Genomic DNA, 16,563 nt, shown 5'->3' on the forward strand with positions numbered 1-16,563 from the left:
AGACAGGAAGAACAAACTGTGTCAGAGTTTCATCAAACACACACACACACACACACACACGTCATCATCATTATTATTCAAAGGTGAACCTCACATGTCTGCAGTGATGTGTGATTATTAATTAAAACGTCTATAAAGAATCTGTCGACCTCTGAGAGGTTTACTGCTGAAGGGAAGGCTGAGCAGCAGAGTCAGAGGGAAAACTACAAATAATTACACATATAAACGTGGCACTGATATGACGATGACTGTTTGTGATGAAGGTCAGACGTTGAGCATACTCACATCACTGGACTGCAGGTAGGATTTCTTGGCCCGGATCAGGAGTGGAGTGTCGGCGATGGCGGTGTATCTGTGCTTCATCTTCTCATACTGGTCTTTGTATTTGTTCTGAGGCAGGACAGAGTTCATACAACATGTCAGGAAACAGTTTTTACATTCATCTGATAACTGACAGCATTTCTAGTGAGACTGTTGGGACATACTTATTCAACTTCTACAGTGGTGAGAAGTTATGAAGCTACAACAGCAGCAAGGAAACCAAGATGAAGAGGAAATGATGAGAGGGAGGACTTACATCACTGTAGATGACCTTCATTTTCCTGGCATGGTCCATGTGTGGAGTTTCATTTTCTGGAGTGAAATGGCATCTCTCCTTAGTGGCCAGGTCAGTGTACAGGTACTGTGGACACACACACACACACACACACACACACACACACACACACACACACACACACACAGTGGTTAGATTATCAGATCAGTGTACAGGTACTGCAGACAAACAGATAATGATCAGATTCAGTCAGTGGGTGACAGAGTGTCTGAACTCACCTTGTTGGTCAGCTGCTGGGCCCATTTGGCTCTGGTGATGTCCACTGAGTCCACAGTGGTGGTGACCTTGGCCATCTCCTCCTTACTCTGGGCTTTGTAGATCAGCTGAGAATAAACAGGCAGGAAAAGTCAAATCAAACTCAGACACTGTGAGACCATTCATACAGTGTGATGAAGTGTGTGTGGGGAAAATCACTCACGTTGCTCATGTGGCTCTTCAGCTCAGTCACACGTTTGTACTCAGGCGTGTCCAGGACCACGGAGAAGTTGGCGAGGTTCTTCTTTGCCTCCACTGGGTAGGTCAGCTGTAGGAGACAGGAAGTCATACAGGTGACTGTGATGTCACTGCAGGAAGCTGACAGTGACTGAACATGACTGATAATGATGTGCAGGTATATTCTGTCCTGATGGAAATACATACTCTCTGTTTGGTGATGTTGCGGACGGTGATCATCTCTGGGGTGTCGTACAGGAAGCAGCCGAGGCCTCTGAGCCAGGTCAGGTCCTCTTTGTATTTCAGCTGAAAACACAAAATGACTGGAGTGAACATTTGTGATGAAGTTAATATTGTAATCTCTCTGTCAGACTCTGAGTTACCTCGCTGGTGATCTCATTGACGTGGGCGCAGTGCATCAGCTCGGGGGTGATGGGCATAGAGATCAGCTGACCTCTGCTGTTGTAGTATTTCTCTTTGTAGCACAACTGAGACGAGAGGGGAACAAAAAGGTGGCGTATTAAACTCAAGCTACATGAATAAATACAGAACAATGAACAACACAAAGTGTGTGAGGCTGGTGCCGTACGTCGCTGAGGTTGGACTGGTTCATCTTGACTTGTTTGATATCGGGGGTGTCGTAGGTTGTGTGGATCTTGTCCTTGTGTTTGTGGTAGTCCTCTCTGTACAGACGCTGAGGAAGGAAAGAGACCAACGTATTTATTTTACCCAGCAAAGTGTCACTGATGTGTCTCATATCAACAGCAGCTGTGTGTCATCGTACATCGTTGACGATCTTGTGAGCCTTCCTTGAGTTGACAAAGTTGACGCCCTCTGGATGGAGAGTGTAGGCCTTCGCCTTCGTCATCTCATACGCCTCCTTGTACTTCACCTGATGGGACAAAAGCAAAACCACATGATTCAGCAACGTCAAACCCACACTGGCTAAAAGCTTGAATTGCTGTGTGAAGAAGGGTTCAGCTGGATGAGTGGAGACAGTGACAGTACTCACGTTGCTGTTGATGACGCTGTTCAGCTTGGCCTGTTTGATGAGCGGGGTGTCGTGGGGCAGGGAGTAACCAGTCGGCATGAAGCTCTTGTTGGCCTCCTTGTACCAGTTCTGAGAGAGGACAACAGAGTGAGACAGGATCAGTTCAGACTGAAGAACACACAGTGTGTACGCACGCAAACATCACGGTTCAAACATGAACGTTCTTCATGAACAACATTTCAAAACTTTTCCATAATAACATTGTTTTTCTTGCCCAACATTTTCAAACATGTCAGATTCAGACATGAAGGGAGAGACAGACTGCACGGAGAAAACAGAGAAACATACATGATGGTCAATGACACGATGTCACACTACGACACATGTTTGAGCTCCATTATGTCGACAGCTACAGAAAATAGATTTGCCTTTACGTTACATTATGTGGAAGGTCATCCACAGAAGATTACTGGAACAAGTTCATTACACACAACAAAATTCCAGGACTTTTCCCAAACTTTCAATTATGTTTTACTAATTTGTGACTTTTCCAGGCCTGGAAAAATTGACTGTGAGATTCCATGACTTTTCCAGGTTGTCTATGATCGTGTGGAAGCTAAAACACCCTGACTGAACAAAATGAGGTCAAAATTCTGCAGAAAACTGATTTATGAATTATGATCGCTGCTACGCTGATGACACTCTGACATGTGTGTGTCATCGCTGCCCTCCATCACTGCCTGGCTGCTGTTAAGGAACTGATGTCACTTGAGCTCCTTCAGCTAAACTCTGACAAAACTGAGGTCCTGATAACTTTGTCTCAGACGTGAAAACCTGCATCGGCCCTCAGGTCTACCAGTGTCAAACCCTCCACAGGAAACATGGCTTTAATCTTTGACCAGAATCTGACTCATAAAAAAAGCCTCCTTCTCTCAAGCATTAAAAAAGAAATAAGCAAAACTTCCTACAGTAGATATATTGTACAGGTACAGTTAATATTTAGGGATATTATCTTACATCACTCTGGATGTAGTTCGCCAGGCGTGCCCTCTCTGTGTCCACAGTAACAGGAGGAGCAGTGTTGGTGCCCTTGATGTTGACGTTGTAATCGTAGCGGTAGTGCAGCTGGAAGAAGAGAAGGAAAAGATGAGATCATGCGTTTTTGTTACGTAATAAATAAAGACGATAAGTGAACACTGTTGGGAACATGACTTGCATCGCTCAGGTTCTGAGAGTTCAGCTTGGCCGTCTCGTAAACCGGAGTGTCCGTCACCACTGAGTACTCCTTGAAAGCCTCGATACCTTTGGCTCTGTACTTGTTCTGGAATAAAGAAACAGAGACACAGCGATCAGCATCACCTCAGATTAAACACCAGGTAACATGAGCCTATGGAGGACTTAATGGAAGAACAGCGGCAGATTAACTGGAAGATTTAAACCCAATAACTGACGAGGATGTGAAACAGAGGAGCAGCACAGGAATGAATATATTCTGGGAACACTGACCTCACTCTGAAGGTCACCAGCATGTTTGACACGGAGGATCTCAGGTGTGTCCCAGGCGAAGCAGCCGATACCCCTCAGGTAGTTCAGGTCGTCCTTGTAGAAGATCTGAGAAGAGAACACAACACACAGGTTCAGTGACTTTGGCAGATGTGCTTGTTTTTCAGCAGTGTTCATTTCACTGATGAAAACTATGACAAACACATTCTATCAACAACCTTTTGTTTTCATGAGGAAAACAAGACGATGACGAGCTAAAAATAAATCCTGATAATAAAAACTAAGACAAAATTTATGTTTGATTTTCGTTGACGAGACTTTATGAAAATGTTAGTAGTGGTCTGTCGGACACTGAAAGCTTGTACTTATCTTCAAATGCAGCATGAGCGACAGGCTGGTAAACTCCAGTAAATAGTCTGCACCAGGATGTTTCACCAGCCGCTGAACGGCAGCGGAGCGAGCAGCCACTGGCCGCCAGACTTCACAGCTGATGAATATTTATACAACCTGTCACCTTAATTCTTATTTCTGAAACAGGAAATAGCCTCACTGGATTAGTCTAAAGATAAAAAATGAGTAAAATGTGACTGAAACTAAAAAAAACACTTTGGTCTAAGACTAAATCTAACACTGCTGTCAAAAGTAACACTGTTTTCCAGTTGATTAAAATCTCACCCTTTTTGGATTTTTTGAGCTAGAACTAGAAAACACACACCAATTGAAGCTTTCTACTCTTTTTGAATTTCATCTTCTTTTGTCTCATTTGTTAAACACAAACTTATTGCTGTTCCTCGAATGTTCAATGTATCTATAGAACTAAAATATGAAGACAGCTGGTAACTGGCTGAAGACATAATGTTTTTATCTTGAACTGTATCAGATGCATTAATAAAAAAGCATGTTAAAAAGACAGTATAGTTTTAATAACAATCACGAGCAGAGAACGTGAAGCTGAGGGCGGGTACTCACGTCACTGAGCTGCTCGTTGACCTTGCGTGCCTGGACGTACACCTGCATGTCGGGGAGGCAGATCCACTGGTGCAGGTACTTGCGGTAGTTGATCATGCTGACGGTGTTCTGGGTGTTGCGTCCGGCCACGATCTCCAGCATGTCTGGTGGGATGTGGTTCTTGGCCTTGGTCTTCTCGTAGTTCTCGTGGTACAGACGCTGTAAAAGACAGACGACAGGTGTGTGTGTGTAACATGTGTTGTGTGCACATAACCTGCAGACTGGTGGGAGATGAAAGGGTGAAACAAACTGAACTCACATCCAGGACCAGCTTTCCAGCTTTGACACAGCGAGCAGTGGAGGGATCGTCCTCCAGAGACTTGGGCAGACTGTAGAGGGATTTGAACTTCTCATAATCCTCCTTGTACTTCACCTGCAGGGGCGACAGGATTCACTTTGTCTCTTAGAGGTGAAAGGTCACACATAAAGAAAACACAGGGATAAGATGGAGCGAGATGAGCAGGAAGTTAAACTCACGTTGCTGAGGATGACCTTCTGCTGCTTGGCGTGCTGCAGGGAGTGGGAGTCGTGTGGAATCGTGTAGCTGTTGGCTTTGATTTTGTCCCAGGTGGAGGTGTAGTTTTTCTGTTGACAGAAACAAGACATTATCAACATGTTCATGTGAACGTGCCGTCTACAGATCTTTAATTGACTGAAAGGCAGATAACTTTTCCTGAACTCACGTTGCTGAAGAATTCCTTGAAGTTGTGGCACCTGGCGTAGTCGTGGGTGTCCAGGACGGTGGTGTACATGTGCTTCTCTTTGTGATAAGCCTCCCTGTAGTTGAGCTGTTAATGACGGGTGTTTCATTAATGAACTCAGTTTGGATAGTTTAAACTCAAACACTGTGTATGTATGTTTGTAAAAGTGCAGCTGACTCACATCGCTGGCCCAGGTGTGGCCCAGCACAGCCGTCACATAAGCCGGGGTGTCGGTCACAATGGAGTAGTTGTTGAATTCCTTCTTGGCGTCCTCTCTGTATTTGAGCTGTGAGTGAAGATATCACACAGGCACGTTATCACAGCGTCACAAACTGAAGCATTAAAATGTTTCTAAAGAATAAACCTGAACATTTCTACTGATGTCCCATGATCCTCTCTGCTGTTACTCACTTCGCTCTGCAGATCGTACGACTTCTTGGCACGAATGATCTCAGGTGTGTCCCAGGCGTAGCAGCCCATCCCCTTCATCCAGTTCAGGTCGTCCTTGTAGAACACCTGTTACATGACAACAGCAAAACACACACATTTAAAATAATGATAAACTTATTTACAGGGCACTTTTTTATATGAGAGAAATAGCTCAAACTGCTTCACAGTAAAAACACATTCAAACAAAAAGGACAAAAAAAAACTGACAGCAGATGATAAAATATAGAAGGTAAAGAAGAAACGGACCAGTGAGAAGAAAATCATCAATTAAATAAATAGATTTTAGCTGTTGTTTAAAAATCTTTTTTTAAGGTACTTCGTCATGTTGGAGTTAATAAACGCTGCTTGTTTTCTTGTGCGTATAATTGTGTTTCATTAAAAACTCAGCAGCAGAAGATCTGAGAGCTCGTGCAGGATTATAAAACAACAAAGTCTGAAACGTAGGCCGGTCCTTAACTGTGAATATTTTATGTTCAGTCATGGAACAAACATCTGAGTTTTAAGAGAAGAAGATAATTGTATTACAGTATAAACTGTATATCAGGTTGAGCTCTGACGTTTGTCCTGTGACATGAGCTGCCTGTAAAATAAAAACTGTAATTACAAAGAAAATTCTCACTTCATGAGAACATTGAGAATATCTCCAAGATTATACCAGCTCTCAGATTTTTAAGATCTTTTGTCAAATAATAATTAACAATATAAAATACATATAAAGATGGTTACACTGCCTGAGGGCTGCTCATTTATGGCAAAATCATAATCACAATTATTTATCATCACTCCTCGTTAACTTTGAAAACATTTATTTATAGAACTTAAAAAATCTTGTCTTTTAAAACTGTGGATTTTTTTTTAACTCTAACTATAATTTAGCTGACAAACAAATTGAAAAAATGTAAAAAGAATGGCATAAATCAAATTGATAATATATATTCTATAAATATGAACAGGGCACAAGAGGAGAGGAAGAAACCTCACACTGTCGGCAGAAGAGCCGTGAGCTGTGACGACTGAGCAGCATGTAGGGGAGCTGTAAATCTGACTTAACATTTCACTGTGTCTGAGAGTCTGCAGCTGCAGCAGATGAGCCGTGAAGAAGAACCTACTTCACTGAGGATCAAATGAAATGAATCGCTCAGCGCTGCGCTGCCTGTATATCTAACGTAACATTTAAAAACAGTTCATGTGTCCAAACGTCTGCAGCTGCAGCAGGTGTGTCCTGAAGAAGAACCTACGTCACTGAGGATCTCGTTGGTCTTGCGGGCACGGATGGCGTCCTCCTGGTCGGGGTGGCAGGTCCACTGGTGCAGGTAGGTGCGGTAGATGACATCACTCAGCATGTCCTGGCAGCGCTTAGCGACCGTGTTAGCGATGATGTCAGGTGGGAGGTGGGTCTTGGTCTTGCTGAGGTGGTAGTCCTTATGGTAGACCCTCTGTGGAGACCAAGGAGAGTTACTGACACTGTTTTTACTGACATGAATGAACCTGGGCTTGTGAAGGTGTGAATGTATGAAGGTGTGAATGTGTGAAGGTGTGAATGTATGAAGGTGCCTTGACATGTGAGGAATAAATGGACAAACTGTTGTGGACATCGTACCAGTCCTTTGTTCTTCTCCTGCTGTCCACAGCGCACCACCTCAGGGAAGTCGATCAGGGTTCCAGCCATGTAGTGACCCTTGGCCTTCTCATGGGTATCCTTGTATTTGACCTGGGAGGATCCACAACAAGAAGAGTCTCAGTTGTTATTTACACTCTGTAGGAGGAAGACCTGACTCCATGTGCTGATCAGACGCTCACATCACTGGCGATCTCCCTGCCCTTCTTGCCACTGACGAGTGGGATGTATTCATGGTCCAGCTTGTAGCCCGTCGCTTTGGACTCGTCCCAGTGTTGTTTGTAGAGTTTCTGAAATCACACACACAGAGTTAGAGACAACATATGATGTACAGTCTATAGTAATCATAAATGAATGTAATAATAGATATGACATTACCTCACTGATGATCTTGGACACCTCCCTACTGTGGGCCAGCTGAGGCGTGTCCTCTGAACCAATGTACAGACCTTTCTCTGCGTTGAAGGTCTCTTTGTACTTCAGCTGTAGGACGAAGAATCAACACAACTCAGATCTGATCAGCGTTTATTGCTTTGATTCTCTAAATGTAGAACGTGTCAGTTTTGTACTTACGTCACTGAGGTTAGCTGCATTCATCTTCGCCAGCAGGATCTCAGGGCGGTCCACGATCAGGGTGAACTTTCCGAAGCACTCCTGGGCGTTCTTCTTGTAGAGTCTCTGCAGGTAAATCACAGCACTGAGGTGAGACGCCACAAACTGACACTGACAGCTGGATGAAAGACTGAATGAAACACAGTAAACGTACCTCGTTGAGAATCTCCTGGGCCTTCTTGACCTTGACGTGGTCCACAGAGTCAGCCGCCATCCAGCCGCAGCCACGCAGCCACTCCAGATCAGCCTTGTACACGTGCTGGAGACAGAAAGCAACACACATATTAGGACAGAAGTCAATTTATTGTGTCACTATGATGATAATGGCCCATAGGTCGGAGTGATTGGCACTCACATTGCTCTGAAGGTCGTAGGCTTTGCGGGCCTGGATGACATCGTTCTGGTCTGGCAGACATGTCCACTGGTGCAGGCGTCCGGTTCTGTAGAGGTCATCGTTGACTTGTCTCTGACATTTCTTGGCCAGTTCAAAGGCCAGCATGTCCACAGGCAGGTTGAACTTGGTCTTGGACTTGTTGAAGTCCTTCTTGTACAGGGCGTCACTGGCGATCTTTGCTGAGTTCAGAGCCAGCATGATCAGAGGGTCGTCATTGACGCTGAGGGCGCCAATGTGGTGGCCGACCTGCTTACGGTAGCTCTCTAGGTACTTGTGCTGTGGGACAGACACACATCATGATCTCCATGTTCCCAGGCTCTCAGATAAATGAAGAACAGCTTTAACAAATGCTCCTGTTGTGATGTAACTTTGTCTCACGACTCACCTTACTCTGCACTTTAGTCGTACTGATGCACTGCTTGATTGGCACGGCATCTCCGGGCATGTAGTAGCCCGTGGCTTTGACCTTATCCCAGGCTTGGGTGTACAGATGCTGCGAGAGATGGAAGTCGTTATCATAAGTTTATGATGATGCACTGCTGATGAGGCTGATGATAACAGGAGAGGATAACACAGAGGGCGAGGTACGGTTGAACTGAGTCATCTTACCGGGTGAACGTTCTTGGCCACCTCTCTGGCTGTGGCGAGAACTGGAGTGTCCACCAGTGAGTACTTGGTCTTGTCCTGGTGCCAGGCCTCACGGTACTTGGCCTAAACAGAGAGACAGAGAGAAGATTGAGTTACCAAAAACTGAAACCTGTCATTGTCAGTTTACTACAGGGGTTTAACAGAAGACATGAACTCTTAAAGATTACTTTTTTGGGCGTTTTGCCTTTAATGGTCAGGACAGTGTGAGAAATGGGGGAGAGAGAGAGAGTGGGGGGATGACATGCAGCAAAGGGTTGCAAGCCGGAGTCGAACTCGCAGGGCTGACTTTTAATATAACTCAACATTTTATTAAGGCTTAAAGTTCTGCATATTTAAAGCCGTGGCTGCTTTGAGTGACAGGTGAGCGCCCCCTGTTGACAGCGCTGGTTAGGTAACGTAACCATGGCGTAACCTAAGATTCACAAAGTGAAGGCGTAGCTGTAGGTCTCATTATTTCAGCTTGTTTTCAGTCAATGAAAGTTCATTTTAACCACTTGGTCACCTAAAGAAGTCTCATTCAGTGTTCAGTTGTACTAAACGACCCTCTAAGGCAGGAAACTCGCGCTGCTTTGCCCGGGGGCCATTTGTCCAAATCGACAGGAGGCCAGGGGCCAGTTAATGAACAAACATTGATCATATTTATCAGTATATATAACAAATAAATTGCCTGTGTTCAATTTTCAGACGTTGGCTGTCGTCACTTATCTTTGCCAAGAGATAAATCCACTAACAGAGCTCAGGACAGGTTCTACGACATCAGGACATCGGAGGCTCAGCCCAGACCTTTGTCGAGGACCTGTGGGATCCTTCTTTTAATAAACCAGCTCTTTTTGGATGCAGTTTTATGCACTCTGGCACCTCAATTACAAAAACATTCCCAGTGTGAATTAATTAATTTTCATTGGGAATGAGAAAATGCTCAGCTGGCCACCCTGCAGCCGATCTGCCCTGTGGGCCGAAAGTTGGGTGTCACTGCTCTGAGGAGTCGGACGTTCAGATTTTCAGATAAACACATTTTGTTTTTCTGGTGGAAATTTGCATAAGTATTACTGCATCACAGCAGCAGGGTTAGCTCCACCTTCTCTACAAAATGAGGTCACTTCTGGCTCCAAAAATCCAAGATGGCGACGGCCAAAATGCCAAACTCAAGGCTTAAAACCACTGGATGACGTCACAGAGGCTTCGGACCTGTTTGTATATGTTCTACGCTCTAAACACATCCAGACAGCATGTGAAGAGCAGAGAGTCTTCCTCACCTCGTTCAGGACATCAGCAGCATTCTTGGCACAGACCAGGTCGACTCTGTCAGTTGGAACCACAAACTTCTGATCATCCAACTTCACACGGTAACCTCTCTGTAAAACACCATGACAGATACGTACACTTACTGCACGTGCACTTTGTCTGGTTCAAATGAATTCTACAGATGATGTAAAAACAAGCGTGCATGAATATTTGTGGTGGAACTTACATCAGCCAGGATCTTCTGGGCGTGCTTCACCTTCATGACATCCACACACTCATGTGGCATCCATCCACATCCACGTAACCATTCCATATCTGCTTTGTACACAGCCTGAGGAAACACAACAGGGAGACGTCTTCATGAGTTTCCACGACATGAAGGAGTACACAGATTACATTAGAGCTGTTCCAATACCAACTTCTCCGTCACTGGCCATAATGCTGGATCAGGTATAAGCAGGTAAGTATGTTAACAGAGGGTTTAACCTGAGCCTTGACTTTTGTTTTAATGTGGTGGTATCGGATGTTATGTGAGATCAGGTATCAGGAGAGAATAATGATATCAGAGTAGCATACACATGATCAAAAGATCCAAAAAGTATATGTCTATGAATAACACCAACACTACCATGAACCTACATCACTCTGCAGGTCGTACGCCTTCCTGGCCTGGACAACGTCGTTGGAGTCGGGCAGACACGTCCACTGATGCAGATGAGTCCTGTAGTTGAAGTCGTTGACTTGGATCTGACATTTCTTGGCCAGTTCCAGATTCAGCATGTCCACAGGCAGGTTGAACTTGGTCTTGGACTTGTTGAAGTCCTTCTTGTACAGAGCATCACTGGCGATCTTTGCTGAGTTCATAGCCAGCATGATCAGAGGGTCGTCCTGGACGCAGCGAGCGCCGATGTGGTGGCCCACCTGCTTTCGGTAACTCGCCAGGTACTTGTACTAAAAGAGAAAAGACGAAGGACTGAATGACGACGAGCCAGAAAGGATCTCATTTAAGAATCTATTCTATTTAAACCTTTTCCAGATCGTATTCTTACGTTGCTGCTGATATCTCTGGAAGCTTTAGCCTTCACCACGGAAATAGCATCTGCCTTAATGTTGTAGCCTCGGGCCTTCTGCTCATCCCACGCCTTAGTGTACAGTTTCTGCAGAGGGCAAGAACATATGATCAAAAACACTGTGAAGACGTACTGTAGTGTCACAGAAATCATTCACTGAGCCAATTACACATTCATCAGAGGCAGAACTGATGTGTGTAATAATCCAGACTTACATTGCTGATGTTGATGGCATTGGCCTTGGACAGTTCAAAGGTCGGGGTGTCAGGTGGCAGGTGAATGCTGAGTTTGTCTTTATCCCAGACTTCCCTATATTTCCTCTGTCGGACAGAAAAACAACATTAATGTCTTTATTTTGACGCCCTGGTTCAAACAGGTGTTTGTAAAGTGTTAAAATGTGTTTGTACTCACTTCACTGATGTTGTCAGCGTTCTGCTTGGACAGGACGATCACAGGGAGGTCGACCACGCTGGTGAACTTGACGGTGCTGGGAGGCTGGCGGTACAGCCTGTCATTGATAATAGTCTGGGCGTGTCTAACTTTGAGGACGTCCACAGAGTCCTGTGGTGACCAGCCGCATCCTCTCAGCCACTCCAGATCAGCTTTGTACACGGCCTGAAACACAAACATCAGTTTTAATCGTCAGGTTTCTGTTGTGACGGCACGATGTCTCTGAAAATGGATGAAGGGATTTTTATTACATTTTTCTTTTGAGGCAGATCTGGATTTAAAATGCTGGGTCTGAATATCTGTGAAACTAACAAACAGACAAACTCCAAAAACACTAAGAATGTGTTTGCACGGATCCTAAATATCCCTTTAAGGTTATCTCCATTACGATGACTTTTCGGCGTGACAGCGTGAGAGTAAGATAAGAGCTAACAACAAACTGTACAGGCTCTACTCACATCACTCTGTAGGTCGTAAACCTTCCTGGCCTGAACCACGTCACTGGAGTCTGGCAGGCAGGTCCACTGGTGCAGGTGAGTCCTGTAGTTGAAGTCGTTGACTTGCTGCTGGCATTTCTTGGCCAGTTCGATCGTCAGCATGTCGACAGGCAGGTTGTACTTGGTCTTGGTCTTGTGGAAGTCCTTCTTATAGATGTTGTCACTGGAGATCCTGGCTGCGTTAGCAGCCAACATGATCAGTGGGTCATCATTAACGCTGAGGGCGCCGATGTGATGGCCACACTGCTTACGGAAACCAGCCTTGTATTTGTACTGGGAGAGAAATACAGTGATTAGTTTCATATTAACGTGTCATGGCAGCAGTGACAAAATGCTGCAGAAGAATTCAGCTTGTGAAGCGAACACACAAATGAGACTTACGTCGCTGACGATGTCGCGGGAGGCCTTGGCTGCCAACACAGAGATAGCATCTTTGGGAAGGAAGTAGCCTTTGTGGATGGTGTCCCAGTAACCCTCATGGTAATATTTCTAGGGAAACAAGAATCAGGCTGTCAGGGTGTCTGATATGTTCACTGTGTGCCATACACCATGACACCCATGGAGCTCCAGCCCTTTCACAATCGTTGGTTCTTCAAACTGTAGCACCACCAACAGTCACTGACATCATAACCTGTGATGTACTAACTGGTTACACATCTACATGAAGAGGGTCTGCCTTACCAGACTGGTGTTGAGTTTATTCTGCTGGGCCAGGAGGATCTCTGGGGTGTCGGGCATGACGTGAATGTTGAGCTTGTCCTTGTCCCAGGCAGCAGTGTATGCTTTCTGTAAACAGCACATCAACACGGTTCAGTCAGAAGTGACTTTATCAGAGTCAGAGAGGATTATTATTATTATCACAAAGCCAACAGAGCTTTGTCTAAAACAAGTCTTCCTCTCTGGTGTCAAACATCACGAAACATTTGGTGCAATACTTCCAATACACAAAACTGAGTGAAATAACATTGAATTTCTGATGTCTGTACCTTGTCCATGTTGGCGGCGTTGGCCTGAGCCAAGGCGTACGGTATGTCTGTTGTCTGGGCAGTGAATTTGAAGATGCTGGGATGTTGACGATATTTAATGTCACTCAGGATCTCTCCAGCTTTCTTGGCTTTCTCCACATCAAGTGAACCGATTGGCACCCAGCCCATTCCCTTGATCCACTCCATGTCGGCCTTGTAAACAGCCTGCAGGTCACAGAGGGCAACGAAAAACAGGAGTCACATCAAAAGAAAGAAATATCCTCTCACAGGGTGTCGACAGATATCAGATGATTAAACTTGATGCTTTTTAAGACCTTTTCAATCAGATCATTTTGATCAAACTTAAGAATAAAGTTAAGAAGTACCACACACAGGTAGGTTTAAGGAATATAATCATTAGGTTAATCTACATTTTGCCAAAAGCTAAGTGAAGACAGGATGAGGGGGGAAATATCGATACACAATTGATTGTGATATTTTTGTGTGCCAAGTATCGAATTTTTATTATATAAATTATTAACATTACAAATACAAATGAAACTTTAGGTTGCCTATTAGAATAATATGATCAGTTGCTGTGAGATGAACAGACTAAAAACTTTATCTTATTAGATAAAACAAAGTTTTTCTCTAGCGACATAATTTACAGTTAAAAAAGGTAATAAATTGCGATTTATTTTATCACAACATATCTAATATCACAATAATATTGTATCATGACGTAGTATCGTGATAATATCGTATAGTAGAGGCTCTGGTGATTCCCACCCCGAGGGTGAGGGTATTCAGTTCAGTGTTGGGTTTAATATCTGTAACATCAGCAATTTAAACACGCCTCATAAATTAAAACTAGAGTTTACTAATTTAAATTTAAGGGTTCTTTCACAATCGCCTTGTTTGGTCAGGACTTTTGGATTTTTCAGTTTGATCCAAACCAAAATTGCAGCTGTGAAATTTCCCGCAGAGACAGTCTGGACTAAAGTGCTGACGCTTGGTCTGAAAAAAAAATGAACAATTAACAATGGCCCGGTCCAATTTGGGTGTAAGAACATTTTTTTGGATGATTCTGACTTCTGGACCAATTATAATAACTTTTGGGAGGCTACTGTCAGGCAGTGAAAGTTGTGTAGCGCCTCAGCGTGCAGTGAGTGTGTGTGAGTGACAGTGGCTGCACTAGAGCAGAAACATGATGGCGATCAGAGCAGAAGAGAAGTGAACAGTAAAGTTATGGATTGGTTGTAAATGCTCACATAACAAGATGACCCACAGTAACACAGAGAGAGGGAGACGACTTTATAAAGAGGAGAGACCACCTACAGACCAATCAGTGTCAAGTATAGTGAGACACAGCTTAAGTAGGTGACGACAGGTCAAAGGTATGTCACATATTGTTCTTTGGTGTGCATGACTGAAATGTAAAGCCAAAACTAACCAGATCACATCTACACAATGTCAGAAAAACGTGAGCCTTGGTTTGAATTTTAAGGTGTGAAAAGGCTCTGAGACATTTAAGAAGCTGCTGACAGACAGCACGCTGCAGTCTTCATTAAACACAGTCTGAGAATGTGTCAGGACTCACGTCACTCTGCAGGTCGTACGCCTTTCTGGCCTGGACCACGTCGTTGGAGTCTGGCAGGCAGGTCCAGTTGTGCAGATGAGTCCTGTAGTTGAAGTCGTTGACTTGGATCTGACATTTCTTGGCCAGTTCCAGATTCAGCATGTCCACAGGCAGGTTGAACTTGGTCTTGGACTTGTTGAAGTCCTTCTTGTACAGAGCATCACTGGCGATCTTTGCTGAGTTCATAGCCAGCACGATCAGAGGGTCGTCATTGACACTGAGGGCTCCGATGTGGTGGCCCACCTGCTTACGGTACCCTGTCTTGTACTTGTACTGTGCAGAGAGAAAGAGTGTGGTGATGATTACCATAATACTGTACAGATAAAATATCAGAGAGGAAGCATCCGTTCATGTGTTACGTACATCACTGATGATATCTCTTGAACGTTTGGCAGCAACAACAGAGACGGCGTCAGCCTTCATGTCGTAGCCCTTCCTGAAGATCTCCTCAACACCTTCCCTGTAGTTTTTCTGAAGGAGAAATGAAACTAGTTGAACACTGACGTTTACTGACACAGATGGAGATCTCTAGTTCTAACAGAAAAAGACCAAACGTACCCTGCTGATGTTGTAAGCGTTGGATCTAGAAAGCAAAACCTCAGGTATGTCAGGGGGCACATGGATCTTCAGCTTGTCGGCCTCCCAGGCAGAGATGTAGTTTTTCTGTGGAGTCACACAGGAAAAGACAAAAACACAAACTGTAAGTGCTGCATGAAGCATCTTACCATAAGATTCTCCTTAAAAATGAACTTAAGGTTCCCTTAGAAAAGTTGCACAAAGTCACCTGACGACTTGTGCTCAGGATATTTCCTCAAAGACTTTTCATTCTTCTGTTGTGTTTTTATCTTAAGTCATTCTGTGAATCCGGTAAGGCACTGCACTGTCGTCCTTAGCAACTATGTACAGATAAAACCATTAACAGCTGCTTCACCTCAACACAGCGCACCATGGCTGAGTATATTTTCATCAAGGACAGCAAAGGTGGGGCGTTGGTAACCTAGTGGATAGTGCTGGCGCCCCATATACAAAGGCGATTCATCACCGCTGCAGTGGTCGCAGATTCGACTCTGGCTTGTGACCCTTTCTGCATGTCATCCCCCCACTCTCTCTCTCTCTCTCTCTCTCTCTCTCTCTCTCTCTCTCTCTCTGTGTTCTACAGAGAGTGTTTCAGGACAGGAACCATAACTAACTGACCAGAAGTTACTGCAGGATGATCTCAGGGTTCGTACAGATGGAAGTCAAATTCAAGGACCTTTAAGTACTTTTTAGGCGCTCATTTTCACTTTCAAGGATGAAATTGTTTTCATTGTTCGATGTGACGGGCAAAGGATAAAAAGCAGGAGAATATGCAGAGTGCAGAATACAGCGCATCGATTACTGCACCATCTGTTGAGTCTGAACTCACATGTCCTAACAAACAACAACTCACTGAGATGATCTCACTGTAAAGAAGAACAATAACTTCTGTCGTAATCTGCAGTATCAGTCAGGAGGTATAAACTCACGTCCTCTCACAGAGTTGTGATTAAACCTGGAGCGGTGTGAGTGTTTCTCAGGCTGGTGAAACATCCTGGCCCAGACTATTTACTGGTGTTTACTAACCTGTTTAGGGTGACCATATTTTGATTTCCAAAAAAGAGGACACTCGGCCGGCCACGACATAGCCTACTTAAATGATACTCGCAGTTTACTCAAAGATGCCTTATAATTTTAACATATTTAAA

General features: G+C 44.3%; 1 protein-coding gene across 35 annotated transcripts in view; it reads right to left on the bottom strand.

Annotated features, from left to right (window-relative positions):
- neb (nebulin) overlaps window positions 1–16,563 on the bottom strand; it is a 90,850-nt gene that overhangs the window by 33,706 nt on the left and 40,581 nt on the right. For 29 of the 35 annotated variants that reach the window (XM_050049322.1, XM_050049329.1, XM_050049321.1 and 26 more), the window contains 40 exons: window positions 15,398–15,502; window positions 15,203–15,310; window positions 14,801–15,112; window positions 13,222–13,425; window positions 12,917–13,021; window positions 12,617–12,724; window positions 12,197–12,508; window positions 11,700–11,903; window positions 11,504–11,608; window positions 11,268–11,375; window positions 10,858–11,169; window positions 10,445–10,549; window positions 10,230–10,328; window positions 8,935–9,036; window positions 8,711–8,818; window positions 8,287–8,601; window positions 8,086–8,190; window positions 7,893–7,997; window positions 7,698–7,802; window positions 7,502–7,609; window positions 7,302–7,412; window positions 6,940–7,137; window positions 5,663–5,767; window positions 5,433–5,537; window positions 5,234–5,338; window positions 5,028–5,135; window positions 4,810–4,923; window positions 4,512–4,709; window positions 3,546–3,650; window positions 3,256–3,360; window positions 3,057–3,164; window positions 2,061–2,168; window positions 1,833–1,940; window positions 1,638–1,742; window positions 1,432–1,536; window positions 1,256–1,354; window positions 1,035–1,139; window positions 835–939; window positions 578–682; window positions 286–390 (listed from right to left, as the gene is read on the bottom strand). In XM_050049322.1, the coding sequence (XP_049905279.1) occupies window positions 286–390; window positions 578–682; window positions 835–939; window positions 1,035–1,139; window positions 1,256–1,354; window positions 1,432–1,536; window positions 1,638–1,742; window positions 1,833–1,940; window positions 2,061–2,168; window positions 3,057–3,164; window positions 3,256–3,360; window positions 3,546–3,650; window positions 4,512–4,709; window positions 4,810–4,923; window positions 5,028–5,135; window positions 5,234–5,338; window positions 5,433–5,537; window positions 5,663–5,767; window positions 6,940–7,137; window positions 7,302–7,412; window positions 7,502–7,609; window positions 7,698–7,802; window positions 7,893–7,997; window positions 8,086–8,190; window positions 8,287–8,601; window positions 8,711–8,818; window positions 8,935–9,036; window positions 10,230–10,328; window positions 10,445–10,549; window positions 10,858–11,169; window positions 11,268–11,375; window positions 11,504–11,608; window positions 11,700–11,903; window positions 12,197–12,508; window positions 12,617–12,724; window positions 12,917–13,021; window positions 13,222–13,425; window positions 14,801–15,112; window positions 15,203–15,310; window positions 15,398–15,502 (5,442 nt within the window). The remainder of the gene's footprint in view (window positions 1–285; window positions 391–577; window positions 683–834; window positions 940–1,034; window positions 1,140–1,255; window positions 1,355–1,431; window positions 1,537–1,637; window positions 1,743–1,832; window positions 1,941–2,060; window positions 2,169–3,056; window positions 3,165–3,255; window positions 3,361–3,545; window positions 3,651–4,511; window positions 4,710–4,809; window positions 4,924–5,027; window positions 5,136–5,233; window positions 5,339–5,432; window positions 5,538–5,662; window positions 5,768–6,939; window positions 7,138–7,301; window positions 7,413–7,501; window positions 7,610–7,697; window positions 7,803–7,892; window positions 7,998–8,085; window positions 8,191–8,286; window positions 8,602–8,710; window positions 8,819–8,934; window positions 9,037–10,229; window positions 10,329–10,444; window positions 10,550–10,857; window positions 11,170–11,267; window positions 11,376–11,503; window positions 11,609–11,699; window positions 11,904–12,196; window positions 12,509–12,616; window positions 12,725–12,916; window positions 13,022–13,221; window positions 13,426–14,800; window positions 15,113–15,202; window positions 15,311–15,397; window positions 15,503–16,563) is intronic. The other 6 variants (XM_050049334.1, XM_050049331.1, XM_050049330.1 and 3 more) reach the window with 3 other exon arrangements.

Source organism: Epinephelus moara, chromosome 7 (assembly GCF_006386435.1).
Source record: "Epinephelus moara isolate mb chromosome 7, YSFRI_EMoa_1.0, whole genome shotgun sequence".
NCBI classification, from domain to species: domain Eukaryota; kingdom Metazoa; phylum Chordata; class Actinopteri; order Perciformes; family Serranidae; genus Epinephelus; species Epinephelus moara.